The 21655-nt window shown below is 37.8% G+C and overlaps 2 protein-coding genes and 2 long non-coding RNA genes across 6 annotated transcripts in view; 3 read left to right on the top strand and 1 right to left on the bottom strand.

The window, feature by feature from the left end:
* LOC118742563 lies at positions 1-1786 on the top strand (the record flags this gene model as incomplete). 2 transcript variants are annotated; one of them, XM_036474740.1, is given in 4 exon segments in its annotated part: positions 1-437; positions 618-837; positions 918-956; positions 1028-1786. In XM_036474740.1, coding segments are annotated over 4 exon segments (774 nt in total). In that variant the 3' UTR covers positions 1353-1786.
* A 5547-nt stretch (positions 1787-7333) lies between these two features.
* LOC118742592 lies at positions 7334-13247 on the top strand. Its single transcript, XR_004993385.1, has 2 exons — positions 7334-7604; positions 12806-13247. It is a non-coding gene; the product is annotated as an uncharacterized LOC118742592 (long non-coding RNA).
* A 4-nt stretch (positions 13248-13251) lies between these two features.
* The window catches only part of LOC118742535 (protein tincar), a 418562-nt gene continuing 410158 nt past the window's right edge, over positions 13252-21655 (top strand). For both annotated transcript variants that reach the window (XM_036474692.1, XM_036474686.1), the window contains exon 1: positions 13252-13681. The gene's annotated coding sequence lies outside the window, so the exon portion shown is untranslated. The remainder of the gene's footprint in view (positions 13682-21655) is intronic.
* LOC118742597 lies at positions 16503-16909 on the bottom strand. Its single transcript, XR_004993386.1, has 2 exons — positions 16759-16909; positions 16503-16632 (listed from the first exon to the last, which is right to left on the bottom strand). It is a non-coding gene; the product is annotated as an uncharacterized LOC118742597 (long non-coding RNA).

Genomic DNA, 21655 nt, shown 5'->3' with positions numbered 1-21655 from the left:
GTTTTTTCGTTTTAACAAGCGATAATTTGTAGAAAAATTATCAAAACTCCACACTAGAAAGTGCGTATGAAAAAAAAATATAAATATAAAAATCAATCTAAATTTGGGGCAAAATAAGCGAAAGAGAACAATTACGTTAAAATAAACATTTTGTCTATACATAAGAGAGACAAAGAAACGCAGATTAAAATACAAAACGGAACATTTTGATTTTCTTAGTTTTGTGTCTGCATAAAATTATTTTATCATGACGGGCAGGCGAAAGCGTGGACGCCCACGTCGCGGTGAAGGACCAGCACTTGATGATCTTGATGTAATGCTTGCACGTGAATTCCAGCAACGACCAGCCTTCTATGACCGGACACATCCCCAATATAGAAATAGAGATTATCTGGACGGCATGTGGATGGACATGGCCGAGAGTGTGGGGCAAAATGGTGAGTTACTTGCCCTGAATGAGTTCGATTCATATGCATTCATATCTATATACGTAAATTATTTTTATGATAGAGAAAATATTTACAAATGCAATTAGTTAAAAAAATACGAGTTATTGCGATATAAAGCCTTTAATGAAACGTAGCCTTTTAAACAATAGTATTTATTAATTTCAACAGTTGCTATTGTAAAAAATCGTATGGTGCAGCTACGAAATCGTTATAATCTGGAGAAACGAAGAGTGGAGATGTTGCAAGATCAATACAACGACCCAAGTATCACATCCCAATGGCCAATGTATAACTATTTGACATATTTAGGCGGTCACATAAAAGCCCGTCGGTCGTTTACGAAAGAAGTAGTTGTAAGACCGAAATCAGCGCCGTTCTCAAATTCAAGGTGAGCATTTAAATGTTGTATTTATTTGTACGGCTTTAAATAATTCAAAACATAAGACCTGTGCGCTTTGCATATTGCAGTGATTCTGATGGCTGTGATGAATCAAATCAATATCCACCGTAAGCTACCTAGTACATATTCATCTAGGAACAAAACATAAAATTTATCTATATTTTATCTAAATTTGTAGATGCCCGCCAGTTGCTGCCGCGGCACCAGAGAGACAGCTAGCTTCGGATTTGCCTAACAATTCTAACCAACAAAATCGAAATATCAACTATAATGAAATGCAACCAACAACTCCTGACAAAGAAGAAGATCTCAACTTTAATCCCAATCCAAACTTTTGCAAATTCAGAGCATTTGGGCAGTTTTTAACTTCATCATTGATAGAAATGAATCAATGCGATGCATTGCATTTGGTTGAAAAGTTCACCACCGACCTGGTAAAGTCATTGTTACTTGAAACACACAATAAGACGTCTGTGGAAGGCGTTGTAAATGGACATATGTAATTAAAAAAAAAAATCATTTATTAATGTTTATATGTGGGTAATGTTTATTTATGTACGTAAGCATTCGACTAATTATATTAGTTGTGTACCCTCTGAGAGTTAGATTAGGTGCCTAGATTCTAAAATATTACTTTATTAAATACACGTCGTTTTGAAAAACAAAAGTATATAAATGTCAATAGTTAAATGCAATTCAACAGATTACAGTTTTAACGAACTCTATACAATTATGTATATGTAAGCCAACTTTCGCTTTCGCCATTCCTTGAAACCTTTTAACATATGTATATGAGTAAACCTAAACTTCTATATTGTTTACAACTATTTGAATTCTTTGTAAAAGCTTGAAATTTTGGGAGCGTGTAACCGTATCTGTTAAATATGATTGTGTATTGAAATATTTTAATAAACTGCAACATGTAAAATGCTTAAATAATTTTGGGTTAATTTAAAGGAAATTCCGGCTTGCAACAATGTACACACTATATAAGATGTTATGTTTGGCCAAACAGGTACACAGTATATTTATATACTAAAAACGTTCACAATTACTAGAAGACTCAACTAAAAAATAATTCGTATTTTCAGAGACGTGATAAAAATATAGATTAAATTTCACAATGCAGAAAAGGGAGATGATTTTATTTTTAATATTTTTATTGAGCTTTGTACCACGATTGTTTATTAGGAAAAATTGAAAAACGAATATTTTGAAACGAATTTCCGATAGGTTGTTGTTGTTGTAGCGGCTACAACAACCCCGCCCGGATCGCTTAGTATCTCAGTCATTGTCGTCAAGCTCAACTAACGGAAGACCCAAAAAGCTTGCAGCTTCTATAGGGTCTGTCGGCGGGGACAGAGGCGTTAGTTGTGTGGGGTTGTCCGGACATACGAAGAGATGTTTCGAGTCGTGGGGTGTCTCCGCATGCCGGACATTCATTCGGCACATCTGCATCTAATCTGGTCAGTTATGAGTTTAACCTGCTACAGTAGCCAGAGCGAAGTTGGGCTATTGTGGTTCTAGTCTCCCGAGGCAGACGAAGTTCCGTCTCGTCGATGTCAGGTGGTTGTGTGCCTAGAACGGCATTCACAGGTCTGGAGTTTTCATAACTCGAGACTGACCAGAGGTTGCTTTATGGACCTCTGGACTTCGTCCGTCAGTTCGTATAGATGCCTTCTGATGTGCCTTGGCGAGGGCTCCTCTGCAAGCAAGTGTCTGTCCGGGTGCCCACGTCTGTGACTGGCTTCTAAGAATTGCTTGCAGAGCATTGTGTTGTGCTCCTTTAGGCGGAGCATTATCGCCTCGTCATTCAGGTGGTGTTCTGGCGACATCAGAAGACATCCAGTAGCGTCCCACTAGTCCCCGGCGACCACACTGGTGCTGCGTTATTTAGAACCGGCCGACCAATTGCCTTGTATGTTGCCAGCAACGTTTCTTTGTAGTTGCCCCAAGTACTGCCGGCTAGCGACTTGAGGACCTTGCTGAGGCTCTGTACTAGGGCGCCCATCGGAAATGCTTTTTTTTTAATTTCAAGACCCTATCCCCTAATTTTATTCTATTTTATGAGAAATATTATTGCCTATTTTTATAGATTTTTTAAAGGTCATTTAGAGGTCGCGACTTGTCGATTTAAGTGAGAAAATACGATTTTGAGGATTTATGAGTTTTTGAATAACTATTTTTGATTCAATTTCAATGATCGAATATGATCGGATATATAGGCCTTCAAAATGGTATATAATAATCTATTGTCGGACTTGGATTGTTAAGATTTTTTATAGGGCAAAATAAAACAAGAACCATATTTCTCTTAATTTTATAAATTTTGACCATCGATAATTTCTACAATTTCAAAATATGTAGTACTATCAAAAATTAAATCTATTTTCAAAAAAATTAGACCTCATTTATTGTAATCGCATAAAAATTGTCGAATTTAGGCGACTTTTCGCAAAAACGGCCTTGAATTTATATGTGTGTACCATCTTGAATATTTTTAAATCGGGCAAAAACAGCGGACTCCACCAACGTAACGGTAATTTCAAAAAACTCAAAGCTAGCTATATTTTAGGAGTAGTAGGTTTTGTCCAGACGCGATAATGATTAAACCAGCAGAAGGACATAGCTACGCTGGCGAACTAAAAACCCTACGTAGCAAAATGAACCCGGACGATGGAGTAGGCGTGCGGAAAATCCGGAAAACAAAGACGGGCGCTATCGTACTTGAACTAGAAAAAGGTCCTTAAGTCGGAGACCAGTTTTGCATGAAACTGAAAACTGAGGTCAGCGACTCAGCAGAGGTGGAAGGACTCAAAGAAAAGTCAACGATAGAGTGGCCAGACTTAGACGCCTTTACAACCCGAAAAGAAATAAAAGTAGCACTAAAGAAAATTGCCCCAGACACCGGAACTATGAGCGTTACCCTCACGAAGCCAAATAGCCGAGAACAAATGCGCACATTCGTCAAATGCTTCGGATTAGGCCACATGCAGTACAACTGTAATGGCAAAGATAGAAGAGCTAAAGGCCTATGAATTCGCTGTGGTGAAGCAAACCATAGCATAAAAGAATGCCGAAATAAACCGAGGTGCTGTCTTTGTCTAAAACCGGAGAAAACACAGTTGATCATATACCTGGAACAAACAAGTGCATGACATACAGAAAACAAATATGCCAAATGACACGAATACAATACAAACAACGAAACGATGGAGCTTGGCTGGAGGACAGCACCCGCACAGCGGCTCTGTGGTTACCAAACATAAGCAACCACACAGTTTTAATAAAGGGATCGGGAGAATCCTTTGTGTGGATAAAAAATAACCAATACACACTCATGAGTTGCTAGCTAACACCAAACTACCGCACTGACATTTCTCAAAGAAAGTTAGACCTCATAGAAGATGAAGCCATAGAGATCGGCGGAAACATTAATCCGAAAGCGGTAGAGGAAGACGAATCCTAGATACAGCAGCCCGGCTTAGACTGGTTGTAGCAAACAGGGGAAATACTCCAACATTTAGAAGAATAGGCTGCGTAGGTACCATCGCGGACATTACTCTGGTCTCCGAAGGATTAATAAGAGAAGTGAAGAACTGGAACGTACTGGAAGAATTTACCGTCAGCGACCACCAATACATACGTTTCGACATAGAGCAAGGAAATCGGCCAGGCTCCTTAGGAAATAAAAGTACTAGGAAGTGGATGACTTCCAAATTAAACTCAGAAAAGTTATTCTACAACATCTGCAAAACTAACCTATCAGATCAAGACATCGATGCCAAAACCCTTGTAAACAAAACTATGACAAATATTGTCAAAGCCTGCAATGCATCCATGCCAAAAGCTAAACCATTCAAGAAAAAAGCGGTATACTGGTGGACGTAGGAAATAGCTGCTCTTCGACTACTCGTGTCTCCAGAAAAGGAGGAAGCTTACTAGAGAAAGACACAGAGGAGTTACAACAGACACAATGGAAGAGTGCAAGACAGCTAAAACAGACTTGAAAAAGGCAATTCGGCAAAGCAAAGCGAAAACCTCTGAACCTCGGAACCTTTGGGGTCTAGGGTACAAAATAGTCGTGCAGAAACTTGGGACTCTCGGGAAATAGTCCTCCCGGCAACACTAAACAGGAGAAACGCCTTTAATAGCGTTAGATGGACAGAAATAATCGAGACCGTAGAGTCCCTCTATCACGTACACAGCCAGTTGATACGCAGTTACTTGAGTGACCGCATGCTCCTCTATGGATGGAGTCATGACAAAGGCGATAACTTCGGGGGCAGCGCAAGGCTCTATATTGTGCCCCGACCTTTTAAACACAAATTACGACGGAATCCTAGAAATAGACATGCCAGACGATACTCATCTAGTAGCTTTCACAGATGATGCCGCGCCGGTAATCAAGGCCAGGCACACTATAGAAGCACAAAGAAAACTCAACCAAGTCATGCTACGCACCAAAGATTGGCTAGATAACCATGGTCTACCGCTAGCCACCGAAAGGCAGAAATACTCCTGCTAATACGAAGACACATCCCTGTTGAAGTTGAAATGGTGACACAGTAACTCTCTCCAAGAAATCTGTTAAGTATCTAGGCCTAATATTGGACCCCAAGCTGACATATTGGGCACAAATACAGCACGCAGAAGAAGAAAGCACAACTAGTGGCAGCATCGATGGCAAATATTGGAGGACCAAAACAGAGCAAGAGAAAACTACTAATGGACATAATCACGTCAATCCTTCTCTATGACAGCGAAATCTAGGCAGACGCACTGGCAATAGAAAAAAGAAGGTGAATACTATCTTCGGTACAGCGCACAGCTGCTCTTAGAGTGGCATCATCTTACCGTACCGTATCTAAACCAGCGATTTAAGTAATAAGCGGAATCCTACCCATAGATCTAGCGGGTAAAAAAGGCAAAATTAAGTAGGAATTACCACGGATACTTCCTGAAATATCTCCATCAGATGGGCAAGGCAGAGAGCCCGAGCTGTTTCTATGATGCCGAGCTAGACGACGCAGAACACACATACTCCAAATGCCGAAGATGGCAAAGAGAAACGGATGCGCTTGAGCGACAAATAGGCAAAACCACCGCAGAGAAGATGGTAAAAAAAATGACGAGCTGCGAAGAAAACTGGAATGACACCGCAACGTACACAGAAAATATCTTGAGAGTGTAAAAAGGGAGGCTAGAAACGCATAGTGAGCTACAAGTGGCGGTCTTGAACGCAGTAGAGTAGAAGAGTCTGAAAAGACCTCTGGACCTCTACCCCGAAGCAATGCGAAAGCGCTGCCAGGGTAAGGGTAGCGAAGACTCCTGGGAGAGGGAGTTTTTTAGTGGCCACACCACATACGTAACAGCGACGAATTTATTTTGAATTTATTTAAATTTCCTTGAAATTCTCGTTTTTTTAATTAATTTTAATTTTTTAATTTTATTTTAATTTATTTCATTCGAATTTATTTGAAATTACTTGAATTTATCGTATTTTATTACAATTTATTTATTATATTTCATTTGAATTTACATACGTATTTCAATATGTTTGAATTTATTTTCAATTTATTTTATTTCATACACATAAATTTATTTGACTTTATTTAAATTTTCTTGAATTTTTCGTATTTTATTTCGGTTTATTTCATTTGAATTTATTTCAATTAACTTGAATTTATGTCGATTTATTTTGTTGTATTTCAATTTAATTGATTTTATGTTATTTTCCTATTTTCGACATGTGGAAAACTACAAATCTATTTTAGACCCATGGTTTCTTTGGCATTACACATAGAATTCTTCTGTGCTATACGCGCATAATCGAAAGAATTTCCCATACAAATTGACTCTCCCTAATGCATACATAAAAATGTACATATATGTAAATCTACCACTTTGTTTTGGAATCTACCACAATATTTAAGGCTTATCTACCACTAATAAAAAATTGACAGTCCGCACACTGAATACTATATTTATCGCGCTCATACATGTCCGAATACATACATGTCCGAAGTGTATAACAGTTACATTGATGCCGGCTCCACTCACTTCCGCTAAATAATGCAACTTCTCTACGCGTCATTTCGTGTGTTGCAGTTTTCGTGTGCGGTGTTGATGACGGAAGTTGTTCAGTGTCAATAATTGTATAAAGAAATTTACAATTGCATATTGTGTATTTAACTGAGATTAAAAGTGATAATGGATATTAATTTGTAATTGATTATAAAGTGTAAACAACTATGGAATACTGATAAATTTGTGTTTAAATCAAGCGTACGAAAGAAAAATGAAGTGTTTCAAGTGAGGCAAGTGTATCGAGCAAAACAATAACGAATCGTTAAAGTAATTGAATTGCGTCTAGCGAAAATTCATCTGCATATATGTGCATACATACAGACGAACAAACATGCATCCATGCAATTGAGGAAGTGCGTGTAAAAAATTTCTGCAAGAAAATTGCGACACATTCCTTCGTTAGCAACGAGTGTTGGTGGACGTGTTTCGGCGCATAATATTAACTACTTTGCTTTTTGGCGCAACGGCACATGTGTATGTGCTTTGTAAAATCACCATTTTGATTTAAGTGGATAAGAAAAAACCTAAAAACTATAGCCTTTTTCAAGGCTGACGCTTTTAAGTACAGACGGTGCTTCGCTTTTGGCGTCACAGCGTACTTTTGTGGACAAATCTGTGAAAAATTTTTAATTCACCGGAATTGTGTGGGAGCACCCAAGGTTCAGGTGAGTGATTGTGACTTTAGTGTGGGGTTGCGAAATCTCTTGTGCTTTTGTTTTAACTTTTTTGACTTAATAAAAATCAAGCCTGCCCTCTACGGCAGGAAAAAAACACAAAGCCGCTATGGCGTCCTCACTAACGAGGACGTCATCGGCAGATGACTTCGAAGCTTTCGCGAGCAACAATTTAGTTAGAGGCAAGCGCCTAAAAAAAGAAAAAGAAATTAGAATAGCAAAAATGCTAAAGGCTCATGACATGGCAAGAACTAGTCTTGACATGGGTGTAACCGGTAAGGGAAAAAACGTGGAGAAACCAAGTGAAAATGAAATGAGTATAGATATACAAGAAGGTAACGGGACAACGACGAGTACCGATAGCCCGCTTTTGGCTACGGATAACGGACAGCAAGCAAGTACAGTGACTGCAAAAGATGCTCACTCAAACTCAAATTCAGACATTACTTTGTATCCCCACAATTTTTCCGGCGTTTACATTGTCTTAGTTGACTCATCCCAATGTAACGACATGATAACCGATAGAATCACAAACGGTCTTACACTTTTTAACAAAATTAAAAATTTTAGAATTAAAGATATTGACCTGATTTTTGCTATTGGCAAAAGTCTATATAAGGTTACCTTTAAAAACGCGGCTGCAGCCAACAATTTCGTCCTCAATGATAAAATAAAATCTATTGGTCTCAGAGCTTTTGTACCTAAAACGGCAGTAGAAACATACGGTGTAGTGAGGGGCATTCCGACATGGTGTGAGGAAGCGGAGATCAAGGCCGATGCCATCTCTAGCGTACCTATTACCACAGTCAGGCGCTTCACGCGTAGAAACCAGGATAACGAATCCTTTACTCCCACAACCACTGTCAAAATTGGATTCTCCGGAAAAGAAATACCTGAGTTCATTATACTCAATTATACCAAACTTTACGTGGATTTCTACGTCCCACCCCTAAGGCAGTGCTTAAACTGCGGTAGGCTAGGACATACTCAGTTTTCCTGCAAGTCAAAAAAACGTTGCATCAAATGTGGCCTTGTTACCGTGATATTAACTCATGTGATAAAAAATGCATTCTATGCGGCAGCTTAGAGCATGTTTCTACTGACAAGCTCACCTGCTCGGCATGGGAAAGAGAACGTTCAATCAACCACATAAGAACAGTTAAAAAACTGTCCAGGCGTGAAACAATAAAAACCTATTTCTCCGAGAGCCAAAACCGGTTTGACTTACTCGCTACTGAGGACTTAGATTTCCCGAAGATTTCTGAAAAGGAAGAGAATCTTAAAAATAGGGATTCGAATGTTAACAAAAAACTTACACGAGCAAAATACAGTACAATTGTACGAAAAACAATGCAAACTATCAAGGCACCAGCAGAACAAGCAGCCAGTAGGGAAAACAGGGTTAGAGCACCCAGAGAGTCTGTTCTTAATAAACCAGAATACCTTAAAGGGAAAGTTACTGAAATGGAAAAGCTTATCACTGAATTATTCAAAATCATTCAGAAGGCCTGTGCTGGTGAGCACTTTGGCGATGTTCTAGGGGAGGTACAAAACGTTAAGCAAAAATTTGATGAGGTTATGATCCAGGAAGATTTACATGCGATAAACAGGGGAACTAATCCCCTGGCCCATGCATAAAGTAATGAAGATATTGCAATACAACTGCCAGTCCTTAAAATCCAATATAAACACCATAGAGTACTATTTAAACCATTACGATTACGATCTTGTATGTCTAAGCGAAATTTTCACTTGTAACGAACCACAACATAGGAATATTATAAATTATAATATAATAGAGAAAAATAGAGTTGATGGCTATGGCGGCGTCGCCATAGCTCTGAAAAAAACAAATTAAATTTCACAAAATTAACTACATAACTGATGCTGATGTCTTAATTATTAAAACTAAAAATCTAAAGCCAAATCTTGTAATTTGTGCGGTTTACTTTCCCCCAAGCGTACTCACTAATGACTTCAAAAACGAAATAACCAGGCTCCTTTCATTTTTAGAACACCAAGAAAATGTCCTACTACTCGGCGACTTTAATGCCAGGGCGAGAGTGTGGGGTGACCAAACTCAATCCTGTAGAGGCAACAATCTGTACAGAATAACATCTGAATACAATTTTTGGCACTTGAATGATGGCTCAATTACTTTTAAAAATGATACCTTGTCTCCCAATGGGTCAGTGCTTGACCTGTCATTCACAAATAGCTCGATCCCTTTTGAGTGGAAGACTGACCCCACTCGGTTGGGTGGAAGTCATCATTTCCCTATCTCTATAGAAACCACTATGGTCACCCACGAAGGACATAGGTTCCTGGCTCAAAAAAAACTACTTGATAGTTTACAGAAAACCATTCTTGAACCAAATTTTTACGACATACACTCGCAACTCCAAACTGAAATTGAAGCAGCCACATACACTCTCAGCCCAAATAGAAGTCCAAAAGCCTGGTGGACTGACGAGCTTGACAAAGCCTTCCGCTTTCTCAAAGCAGCATACAAAAAATGCAAATTATCACCCTCACCGCAAAACTTTCTGGATTTAACTGAAATCAAGAAAAAGTGGAAAAACCAAGTAAAAGAAGCAAAAAAGAAAAATTTTGAAAATAAAATAAGCGAACTAAATGAGGCCCCCACTACAAAGAATGCTTGGAAATTTGTAAAAGCTCTAAGGGGCGATTACAAAGGTTCCAATAACTCACCTTGGTCAAGTGACAACAACAAAGACTTTCTAAATTTATTAAAAAATCAAGTACCTGTTCGAAATACCCCTTTACCAATCAACGAAGAACTTATCCCTGCAAATAGACTAGCGATAACTTTTGACGAATTATACCAAGTATTACACTCTAAAAATAGAAGCTCAGCCGGTGGCGTCGATCAAGTCACATATAAAATGCTAAAAGCTCTACCTGATGAATCTCTCAATAATGTGCGAACTGCTCTAAACGATGTTTTTTCTAACCAACCAAATTCCTGATAAGTGGCGTGTGATAAAAATAGTACCAATCCCCAAAAAGGATAAAGATCTAAATGACTACTCTAACTTCAGGCCCATTGCCTTAATTTCTGTATTTTTAAAATCCATTAACCTATGTATCAAAGATAGAATTTCCAACTTTCTTGAAGACAATAACACGTTACCTAAACACTCTTTTGCATATAGGAAGCACAGGTCAGCCACCATATGCGTCAACTATATTTTACATGAAGCTGCAGCTCTTAAAAAACAGAGTCGTAAGGTCATTGTTTGTGCCTCTGACATCAGCAACGCGTATAACTGCGTTAACATTAGTAAACTAAAAGTAGTCATGACCCAAGCTGGCTTGCACAATGCTTATACGGAATGGATAATCAACTTCTTAGCTCATAGAAAGCTACAACTTGGCAAAGATTCTATTGAAATACACGATGGACTTCCACAAGGTAGTTGTCTCTCGCCTTGTCTCTTCAACTTATATACAAAAGATCTACATTCCATCCAGGATGGCAACACCAAATTGTACCAGTTTGCGGACGATTTCTTAATCATGTCGTTCCATAACAGCCTTGAGCAAGCCACTGCAAATTTGAAGCACAAACTAAATGACTTTGCGCAACTATGTTCGGATCTAAACCTCTCCTTCAATGCTGACAAAACCAAAGTTATGCATCTATGTAAGGGCAAACGTACATCTATCGAGATCCAATACCTAAATCAAGTTATTGAGCAGGTGCATTCTATTAAATTTCTAGGTAGGAACATCAGTTCATCACTTTCGGTCCAAGAACACTATACAGAAGTAATTAAAAAATCACAGAATAACTCTAATCTTTTTAAATGCCTTACCACAGTTAAGTCTGGACTACATCCACAAATCGCTCTGAACTACTATAAATCAGTGGTACGGAGTAAGATTGAATATTGTCGCACGTCCACTTCAAATTGCCCTAAAACCGTCAATAAGAAGATTCAAACCTACCAAAATAGTTTTCTAAGGAGAAGCCTCGGCCTCACCCCAGCAACCCCTATCCCCATAATTTACGCGACTGCAAACGAATTGCCACCGGCAGAAAGAGCTAAATGGCTAACAGCCAAAGAACTAGTCAACAATTTCATTGTTGACGAAGAGTTCAGTGAACATATGTACAACTCATCCAATGTGAATTCTAGTTATAGTGCGGTCTTTAATGAATTTAGGAATGTCTTTGATAACCTTTGCATTGTAAGAGAATCAGCCACCGCCCCTAATCTACATATTATCACCAGAACGCTAACTGGAAAAAAAACTAATGTAACTACTGACGAGATAAAATCGACTTACGCGGCGATGGTAAATGACTACAGAAACTCTAATTTCTGCATCTTTTTCACTGACGCTTCTGTAGGCCCTACGACCACTGGGTGTGGAGTCTACAACTACACTAACAAAGAAGAACATACTTTTAAAATCAATTTTAGTGCCTCATCTACCTATGGCGAAACCATAGCCATTCTCAACGCGCTTCAACTGGCCAGAGAATCAGACTATAATAAGATCGTAATTTTTACCGACAGCCTTATCGCCTGCAAATTACTGGCAAAAAACAACACTCAGAACTACTATATCTTTGAAATACACAAATTAATCCAAAATTCTGATTTTTTTAATGTTACCGTCATCTGGACGCCCAGTCATGTTGGCATTCCAGGCAATGAAAAGGCTGATTCTCTGGCAAAAACAGCCGTTAACTGTGATAATAATTTAAATGTGAAGTTTACCATAGATGAGGCTCTAAGAAACATCCGCAATCATATCCATAACCGATGGTATAACGATTTTATCAACTTCTCCCACACCAAACACAACCTATTCGCGCAAATTTTTACACAGAAGCCACAAAAGACTTGGTTCTACAAATTCAAACTAATTCCAAAAGGAATTAAAATTTTAAATAGAATACTAACCGGCTACACCTATGATAATGAATATCTGCATCGCATAAATGTAATAAGCTCCAATACTTGCAGCTGTGGCGCTACTGATAATTATGTACATCAGACGTTCCACTGCAGCTTACTTGCAAATGTTCGGGAGGGCTTCGAAGTCGTCCACAACTGCACAGATTTTACAGAGATTTTTCGCGGCTTAGACTATCGTAAAATCACTCAACTGGCGAATTTTCTGACAAAAGCTGAAGCTAAATTTTGAAGCATACATAGCTCCACAGGTGTCAATACCGTCCACCTCACTCAAAACCCTCCCCATCCCTAACACAACCCAACTGTTACACCAACAAACCCTGCTTTCGAAATTCCATCATACTTATATATACCGAACATACAAACGCAACGTCAACATCATCAAGTCTACTCCCACATAACCATCGTTATCATCTACTACGTTTGATTACCTGCCATTCAACCGCATAAACCAACTCACACTTTCGTCTTCACTGTGGAACCATCATTATTCAAACGATAACACATTCAATTGCAGAAATCTGCTACCGTTTTAAAGGACACATCTCCGACCAAATCGCAGTATACACACATTGTGCTTAGATGCACTCTCGTGTAACATTGCTACAGATCTATTAAAGCAGAGGGATAACCTGGCGTTGGGGAAACCTGCCAACCTAATCAAATCTCAAAAAAAAAAAAAGAAAATTGCGACGCAGGTACATACATACATCTATATAAACAAAAATGTACAAATTATGTATGTAGTATGTCAACACGCTTGTGAAGTGATTTATTGATCACAAAGTGAAGAAATTATCAGTAATATAAAAAAAAAAATTAAAATTAGTAGAATAAAAAACTTTACTATCAAAGTATTTCGAAAATAATGAGTGTTACGAAGGAATAGCATAAATACATCATTGTACATATAATTAAGTGAAATCACGAAAAAAAATGTGTGGAAAAAATTATTTTCTTATCAAGTGGTAGTGTAATTACATACATATGTAGATGTTAGTAAAGCATATTTATAACAGGTGAATATTATATCGAAAAGTGTTTTATTGCAACAATTTGGAAATTGGTATCAATAATTTTTGCTTGTTGAAAAACATAAATGTTAAATAAAGAGAGGTAAGTTTCTAAAGTAATATGTTTAATCTACATGTTTATGTATTTAAGTTATACAATTAATTAAATTTTATTTAATGAGAAGATATGTATCTACATTTAAATCTGTAAAAGTGGCACAAATGTCAAACTACTTTAATGTACGAAAATGTATGTATATTATGACGGCAATTAAAATCAATAAGAAGTTGAGTGGAAATCGTATTCTTAAACGTTTTTTGTTTTTTTTGTTTTTTCAAGAAAATAATCAATCGACTAATAATCTCTTGTATAGAAAATAGTCAAAATTTGTTTCATATTAGGGGAGTTCACGTTATGTAGCATTTTAGGTGTAAAGTAGCTACGTGGCAATCTTTCCAGCAATCTTTCTCTACTTTACTCTTAAAATGCTACAAATCATGAACTTCACTATTGTTTTAAAGGGTCAAACTAATACCTAATATTTGATGGAAAATAAAATAGTACTCGTAGTGTACCTAGAGCCAACTGTGATCCTTAATGGTAAATAAAAAATGTATTTTGTTCAAGTAAAGAAGTTTAAATTTAAATAAAATAAAGAGAATACATAATGTCAAACCGAAAATTGACTTTGTAACAAAGATGACACAGGCCGACATTTTTCAGACCCTATGAATGCTGATACTTTTCCAAAGGACTTTGATGAACTGAATCTGAATACGGAATCAGGTTTTCGAGATAATCGCTCCCAAAGTTGCGGAAAACACGATCTTTTACTATTTTCGCAATGTATTTTCATCAATAATATTTTTTTTTTGTTTTTAGAAAATTGAATAAGTTGTTTGAAAGCGAAATATTTTCCTTTAAAAATGCTATTCCACTTAACCGGATATCTTTGTTTAAACCTGAGATACTGCCCATTGAAGTACATATCGTCACCTGAAATCTAAAATGACGTAACAAACATCGCCGCTGAAATGGAAAAAGTAGTAACTAATAAAAAATTCAAAATTGACTTTTTGATTGTTATGATGGATTTTATAGAATTACAACTCTCCACATCGTTTTATAAAAAAAAAAAAATATTAGTCATAAGTTCATTTCGGTGGCGATGTTAGTTACCTACGTCTTTTTGGAAGTCAGGTGACGAAATCGAACTGAAAGAGCCTCGAGACACTAGTCTTTTTAGACCGTCTGAAACCTTTTATTAGTATTTTATCTCAGCAAATCCATCGACAAAAATCCCTGCAGGAAAACCGCGAACTAGTAAATCAAATTTCTAGTTTCGTACTAGATCTTTATCGCCAAAAACGAACCAGTCCGATACTAACTAGATCCCCACCAGTTCTAAATCAGCGAAATGTGGTGCTTTTAAAAAACTATTTTGTTTCACTTTTTTCATTAGAAATCTATCTAATCTAAGGTGACGAATTTAGAACTGCTTCGGAACTATAGAAAAAGGGATGCAGAACGAACGTATCTGTCGAATTTAGAACTAGTTCGGAACTTTCATTTCAGATACTTTCAAATAATTTTCGTACACAATTGACAGCAATAATAGCTCTGTTCGATAAGATTTCAAGTAATATTTATCCAGCAGAAAACTAACATCACAAATCGAAAAAGCTTGCACATTTTATGAGCAGCAGCTGAGTGACTTTTTGTTTAAATTCAAAACCATTAAACCTGGAGAAATAAATTTAACATAAAGAGCTTTTATAAAGCAATTTACTAACCAAACGTGAGAAACTAATATTTTCTTATTTGGGGCATCATTGAATTAATTTTAACTTATGCTGCCAAATCGAATGCCATATTTGTTTATCGAACAGATCCAGACCCGATTAAGTAGGAGTTCAACAAAGAATGCCAGTTGTTGTTTTTACGTAGAAACACCGAGTGAAGCTTTCCATTTGATGTTTCCAACAGAAAGGAGGCCTTCCCCTTCCTCTGTCACCCGCTGGCGCATCGAATACTTTTAGGGCTGGAGCACTTGCATAACAGATCCGGCTGTGTCGTTAAGCTCGTTCAGTGCGTTGGTATTTGCCGCCACAGAAGCCACCATAAATCTGCCGCAGAATATTTCTCTCGAACACTCCAAAGGTCGCCTCATCAGATCTGCCTTACAATAAAATTGTTGACATTAAGAGCAAAAAAAAATAATAATAAGGAATTCCTTTAAACTGTATATAAATTAATAAATACATACAGACATTAATCCAAACATATGTACATATGTATATACATACGTACCTTGATATACATACTAGGGGTATTCTCTGAGTCTTGCAAAGCCCTTGCACGGTGCACGGGTTGCACGGTTTGCAAAGCTGTCCCATACGAAAACCGGTTTTTACCGTGCAATCCGTGCAATCTGTGCACCATGCAAGGGCTTTGCAAGACTCAGAGAATACCCCTACTATGTTCTCGCATATTTTCGAATTTATATGCACTTTGTACTTTTCTCACTGGCTGACTTCCTTTGCGGATGCTTTTGCTAAGCAAAACTTTCCAGACGACGCAAATCTTGATTTGGCACAATGCATGTACTTACATATGTATGTATGTATGTCCATATATCTCGCTACTACATGAATCGGTTAATTAAGTCCGCATTTTTCTGATATGGAAATGTGATGCAGTTCAACAGAAATCCTTTAAACGAGCCGAACTGCATCAACAGTGTTATATCGAAAAAATTCCGACTTATTCCCTTTGGTAATTAATCGATTCACATAGTTCGCTTATCGTAAATACGTTGGCGTATGTGTAGAATTTCGTGTTGTAAGTAGTGCGTCTCACCGAGAGGCGGTTAGCATCACCAACCGTCATATTCTGCCGTTGGTTTGTTGTGTGTTAATTTTCGTCATGGCATTTTGCCGGTAAAAAACAAAAACAGAAAACAACGTTGCGAAAGCAGCCAACAACAACCCCAAACGCTAGCTCCAACTAGCCAAGCCAAGCCGTCTAGATGATTTTGCCATCCAACGTCCAAGCTAAATTGAAACAGAGAAAGAGGGAAACACCAAAAAGCATGAAAAGGGCATTTTAGTAAATCTGGTAGTTCTGTAAAAATATATATGTATATTTTATCATTTGGTGCAATAAACAAAAATACTTACCAAGTTTGACAATTCTTCCTCCCGAGATCTTTAATAAGATGGAAAGGCAGGGGTGCGTTTGCTTTTTCTTTACTCAACATTCAATTTGCTTTGACAACACAGAACAGTTGATGGTTTGACATTTCATCAGATTTTACCAGCAAAAATTCTTCGGCTATATTCTTGCAACTTCTGACAAAGAAAGAGAGTCATGTAGTCGTATCATTTGCCAGAGAACAGAGTACGAACACGCTTGCTGGTAGGTTCTGGCAAAAATTTTGCAACTTCTGGCGAGTTGGGGAGCACAACCAATCGTTCAAACTTTCAAACTGCCTCCATGCAACGACATTTCGACCAACTCGTTGCCATCGAGCCGAGCAAAACCATCGAACCAAATACACCCCAAAACAGAAAGTCACCCAGTGCCACCCACTCATACATATATGTATGTACGTAGATACATACCTGGCCGACCGTGTGTGAATAGCTTCCCAGTGGGAAAATGAGAATCCATTACCTTTTTCTACCAAGAAAAGATTAACAGCTACGGTTGAACGAAAAGATGCATCGCAATGTAAGCGAGCGGATGATGTGTAGCTTTGAAGCCACAAACAAAACAAAAATTTTGAAAACTAACTCAAGTATTTTTTTTTTTTTTGTTATTTCAACAGTTGCTGTAGCCGAAGGGATGCGTGTTCCACTGCGCCGAGTTGTTGGTCACGGGTTCTAAACCTGTGGCACGGACTTTATTTTTTATTCTTTAAATTCTATTTATAGATTCTTTATAGATTTATAGTTTCGCATACACATTATTTTCGTATGACATCGCTATGGAGAAATTATTGCATCTTTTCGTGAGTAGGTTATAGGGGCTATCCATTACTTTTTTTTCATACCAGACGTTAATTACCTTTTCCCACTGGGTTGTGTGTTGCGTACTTGCGCGTATAAAAGTTTAATTTGTTGGTTGTGTTTGTGTTCTACGCTGATTTTACGTTTGAAAGCAAAAGCAAACATTTTTCGAAAGCAGACGCGACGACATGCCCTCGAAATCGTTAAATAGGAATACCTAAAACAATATATAGAGTATGTACAGTAGAGCGGGTTGATTTGTATGGTTGAAAAAAAAAACTAAAAATCGTATAGCAAAAACGTAATCTACATTAAAGTCTAAGAAAATTCTCTGAAGAAACCATGGGTCTAAAATCAAACCTTAATCCGCGCCTCTCGACTTACTTGGGTGAATATTTTTTTTAATGAAAACAAATTTTGAGTGTAGAAAAAATATAAAGTGCAAAAGAACTACCTTACTAAACAATTTTATTCAGAAAATTCGATTTCTTTTTGGAAAAACTTATTTTTCTAACATTTATTTATTTTTTTGGCAAAGGCGGCCATATAAATTTTCAAGTCGAGAGGCGCGGATTAGGATTTTATTTTAGATACATGGTTTTTTCGGAGAATTTTCTTAGAATATTATGTAGTTTACGTTTTTGCTATACGATTTAAAAAAAAAATCAACCCGCCCTAATGTACAGTGTACAATGAATGCAGTTTGTTCGCAAACGTTTCAAACAAATTTGTAAAAAAAAATATATATATGTAGGTAATTTTATGCGATTTTCCGCTTTGCTGAAAGTTGATTGCGGGTCAAGCGCTATCTGGTACCAAGTACTCCCATGTTACATAAAACCTAGAATACGTAAATAAGTTTAGGCGGACAGAGCTGGGCAAGGTCAAATTTTCAACTTAGTTTTCACTACAGGTTAACGAACCTTGGCTTCTCCACCTATTACCCAGTCAGTAAAGATTCGTCAATATGTGAGTCCGGGCTCACTGTTGGAGTCCAAGCAACACATTAACTCCTGTACTAACTTTTTCCCAAATAATAAAAAAACTAAAACAATGAACTAAAGCATTTCAAAACCAACCGAAAAGATTTGAGTATTTTCGGCATGCGAATGCTCACTTTAAAGACACGGCATTGGTGAGAAACACCTAGGTAACTAGAAGAAACGAATGAATTGAAAAAAATAAAAGTTTCGAGAATTCAAATCGGTTATACTACAAGAAATCCATGCCATAATAATGGTATGACGGTGGCGTATGTCTTTCACATCCTTATAGCGTCTTTTAGGTTAAAGTAGCAATCATACTACAATACTATTCGCACACTGCATCCGATAGACTGACAAACTTTAAAAATGTAATTTTGAAGATAATTTCTTGATCTGCACCCTTCTTCTTATTTGGCGCTACAACCGTTTGCTAGTTGCCTCTCTCTGTTTTGCGGATTTGCGCTAGTTGTTCATCTCAAGTGCGGAGAGGTCCTTCGGCACTTTGACCTTCCATTGTGCTCATGTGCGCCCCTGCTTTCGTTGTCCACCCATAAGTGCGAATTCAAAGGATCTCTTCACCGTAGCATCGATATCCATGCGTACAACATGTCCAAACCAGCGCAATCGTTGTATTTTTATGCGCTCAACTATGTTCATGTTGTTAAAAAGCTCGTACAGTTCGTCATTCCATCTTTTTCGGTACTCGTCGCCCACGCGAACGGGCCATAGATCTTGCGTAGAATAGTTCTCTCGAAAGCTCCCAAAGCCTTCGCATCTTTGTTAGACATCATCCATGTTTCTGCGCCTTATAAAAGGACGGACTTGATGAGAGATTTGTAGAGCGTGATTTTTGTTCGTCGGGATAGGGCCCTGCTTTTCAACTGCCCACCGAGCGCAAAGTAGCACCTTTTGGCAAGAGCTCTTATTCGCTTTATCTCTAGACTGACATTATTGGTGGCATTGTCCTTTACTACTTGAAAGTTATGATTGCCAACAGTGACGTGTGTCCAAATACGCGAAGACTTTTTATGTGTTTGCCAGGAGGTACTTTGTCTTGCCCTCGTTCACCGCTAGACCAACCGCGTTAGCTTCCATTTCTAAGCTGCAAAATGCTGTGCTGTCGTCCCTGTGTTTCAGGCCAACGATGTCAATATCAGCTGTATACGCCAGCATCATCGTGCTTTTGCTGTATGCGGTGCCGCTGCGATTCAGATTGACAGCTTTTTTAACGCTTTCTGATGCTGGAAAGCATTATAAGAGCTTGATCTTTTCAGTTTAGATCGAGCGAGAAATACTGATAAATACAAACATGCTTGGATTAGACGCCATTGTCGGACATCAACGACCGGTACCGATTCGGTTTTCAGATTATATGTGTTTCTTCTTGTAAGATACCGGTGGCAGTGTTCGCCTAGCTTAAGAAGCCATTGATTGTCTAAGTTTTTCAGCTTTAACCAATGTTGCAGATCCCTTGATATGATCGCTTTACATCTGATATGGCAACCAGCAGTGGGATTCTGATAGTCGCTGTCGCCAATTTTGATAGCCAAAAATATCCCAAAAAATAGCAGACGAACGTCTGTTCAAAACAAAAAAGAAACGAAAGGCTGAAAGACGTGAATTCAAAAGCTTGAGAGGCTGGCAGACAGGCATGTCTATCAAGAAATAATACAGCAATAAAACGGTTTCAAGTTCGGAGCTAGTTGCTGTAGAGACGTTAATGGAAATTTGGTACCAGATGTTGGAGTATAATTGCGATATGAGGGAACACTTCTCAACGCTTTTGAATGGCGCGTGTGATGAAAACCCCGAACCAATGTTTAGGGACGAAGCTCACGTCTCTCCACTCGACCAGAACAGCAATAAGGCGACTAAAGAACAACACCATCCCCGCCGACGGTGTACCGGCTGAGCTGTTCAAAGCCGGCGGCGAAAAGCTGGTCGGAAGCGTGTAAATACTACCGGTATGGCGCCATGTATAAATAAGTAAGAAGAAGAAGTGGTTACGCATTTAGAACGTATGAACAAATCACACACTTTTGCCCTTCTTTGGCGGTCGTGTGCCCGATTAATTCCTACATATCTATTATTGTGCGTATTTCCGTACACACATAAATACGTAAACTCCATCAACGGGTTTTTGTATCTATGTACATTAGGGTGTAGGTTTGGTCCAAAAATGCATGTGAAAAAGTAAAATTGGAATATTTATGCCTCTCACCCCCTAGGATTGTCCTATGCCGAAAACATTATACTCCTACTTTTATTTTTTTTTTAAACCAAAAAATTTTTAGAGGTCGCACACGGTTTTCCATGTATTTTATATGGGAAAAAAACATTTTTTCGTAGAAATGGTATATAATTCTTGAAAATAAATAGGACAATTCATGGAAACGCTTATATGCCTCGTAACCATGTAAACCTAGAAAATTTACTTAATTTTTTATGGAAAATCGATTTATTTACGAAACTTACGCGGTTACGAGGCATTTACGCGTTTCCATGATTACCCATAATATTTTTCGATCGGAAAATCCTGTTTATCTTCAGGAGATTCTCCATAATAATAGTAATAATTTTGGGGATTATAATTGTATGTCTCTTAAAGAGAACCAGAGTTGTCCGATCGAAAAATATTGATTTTTAAGAATTTTATATCATTTCTACGTAAAGTTGTTTTTTCTAATATAAAATATATGGAAAACTTTGAGCGCTTTGAGCAGCCTCTAAATATTTTTTTATTTCAAAATAAAAAAAAAATTGGGTATATTTTTTCCGTTGTAGAACAATCTTAGAGGGTGAGAGCATTAAAATTCCCCACTTTACGTTTTGGACCACCCTAATATACATATGTAAGTACGTAGTTGGATGAATTCGATGGAACAACTAAATTATTAATTACAAATTTAATATTCATTGTAGGCGTTGAAAGCGAACACTGTGCAATTTGTTGTAAAATTATACGCGTTGCGTTGCGATGTTGTGTCTGCGTGCCGATGCTGTTAGTAAGAATGGGTATAAAGGGTGGTGATATCTTCTTCTTCTTCTTTTTTGGCGCTGTAACCGCCTAAGCGATTTTG

This window comes from Rhagoletis pomonella, unplaced genomic scaffold, assembly GCF_013731165.1.
Source record: "Rhagoletis pomonella isolate Grant_MI unplaced genomic scaffold, Rhpom_1.0 Rhpom_scaffold_00001, whole genome shotgun sequence".
In the NCBI taxonomy this organism is placed as follows: domain Eukaryota; kingdom Metazoa; phylum Arthropoda; class Insecta; order Diptera; family Tephritidae; genus Rhagoletis; species Rhagoletis pomonella.
This window is presented reverse-complemented; position numbering and strand designations above follow the sequence as displayed.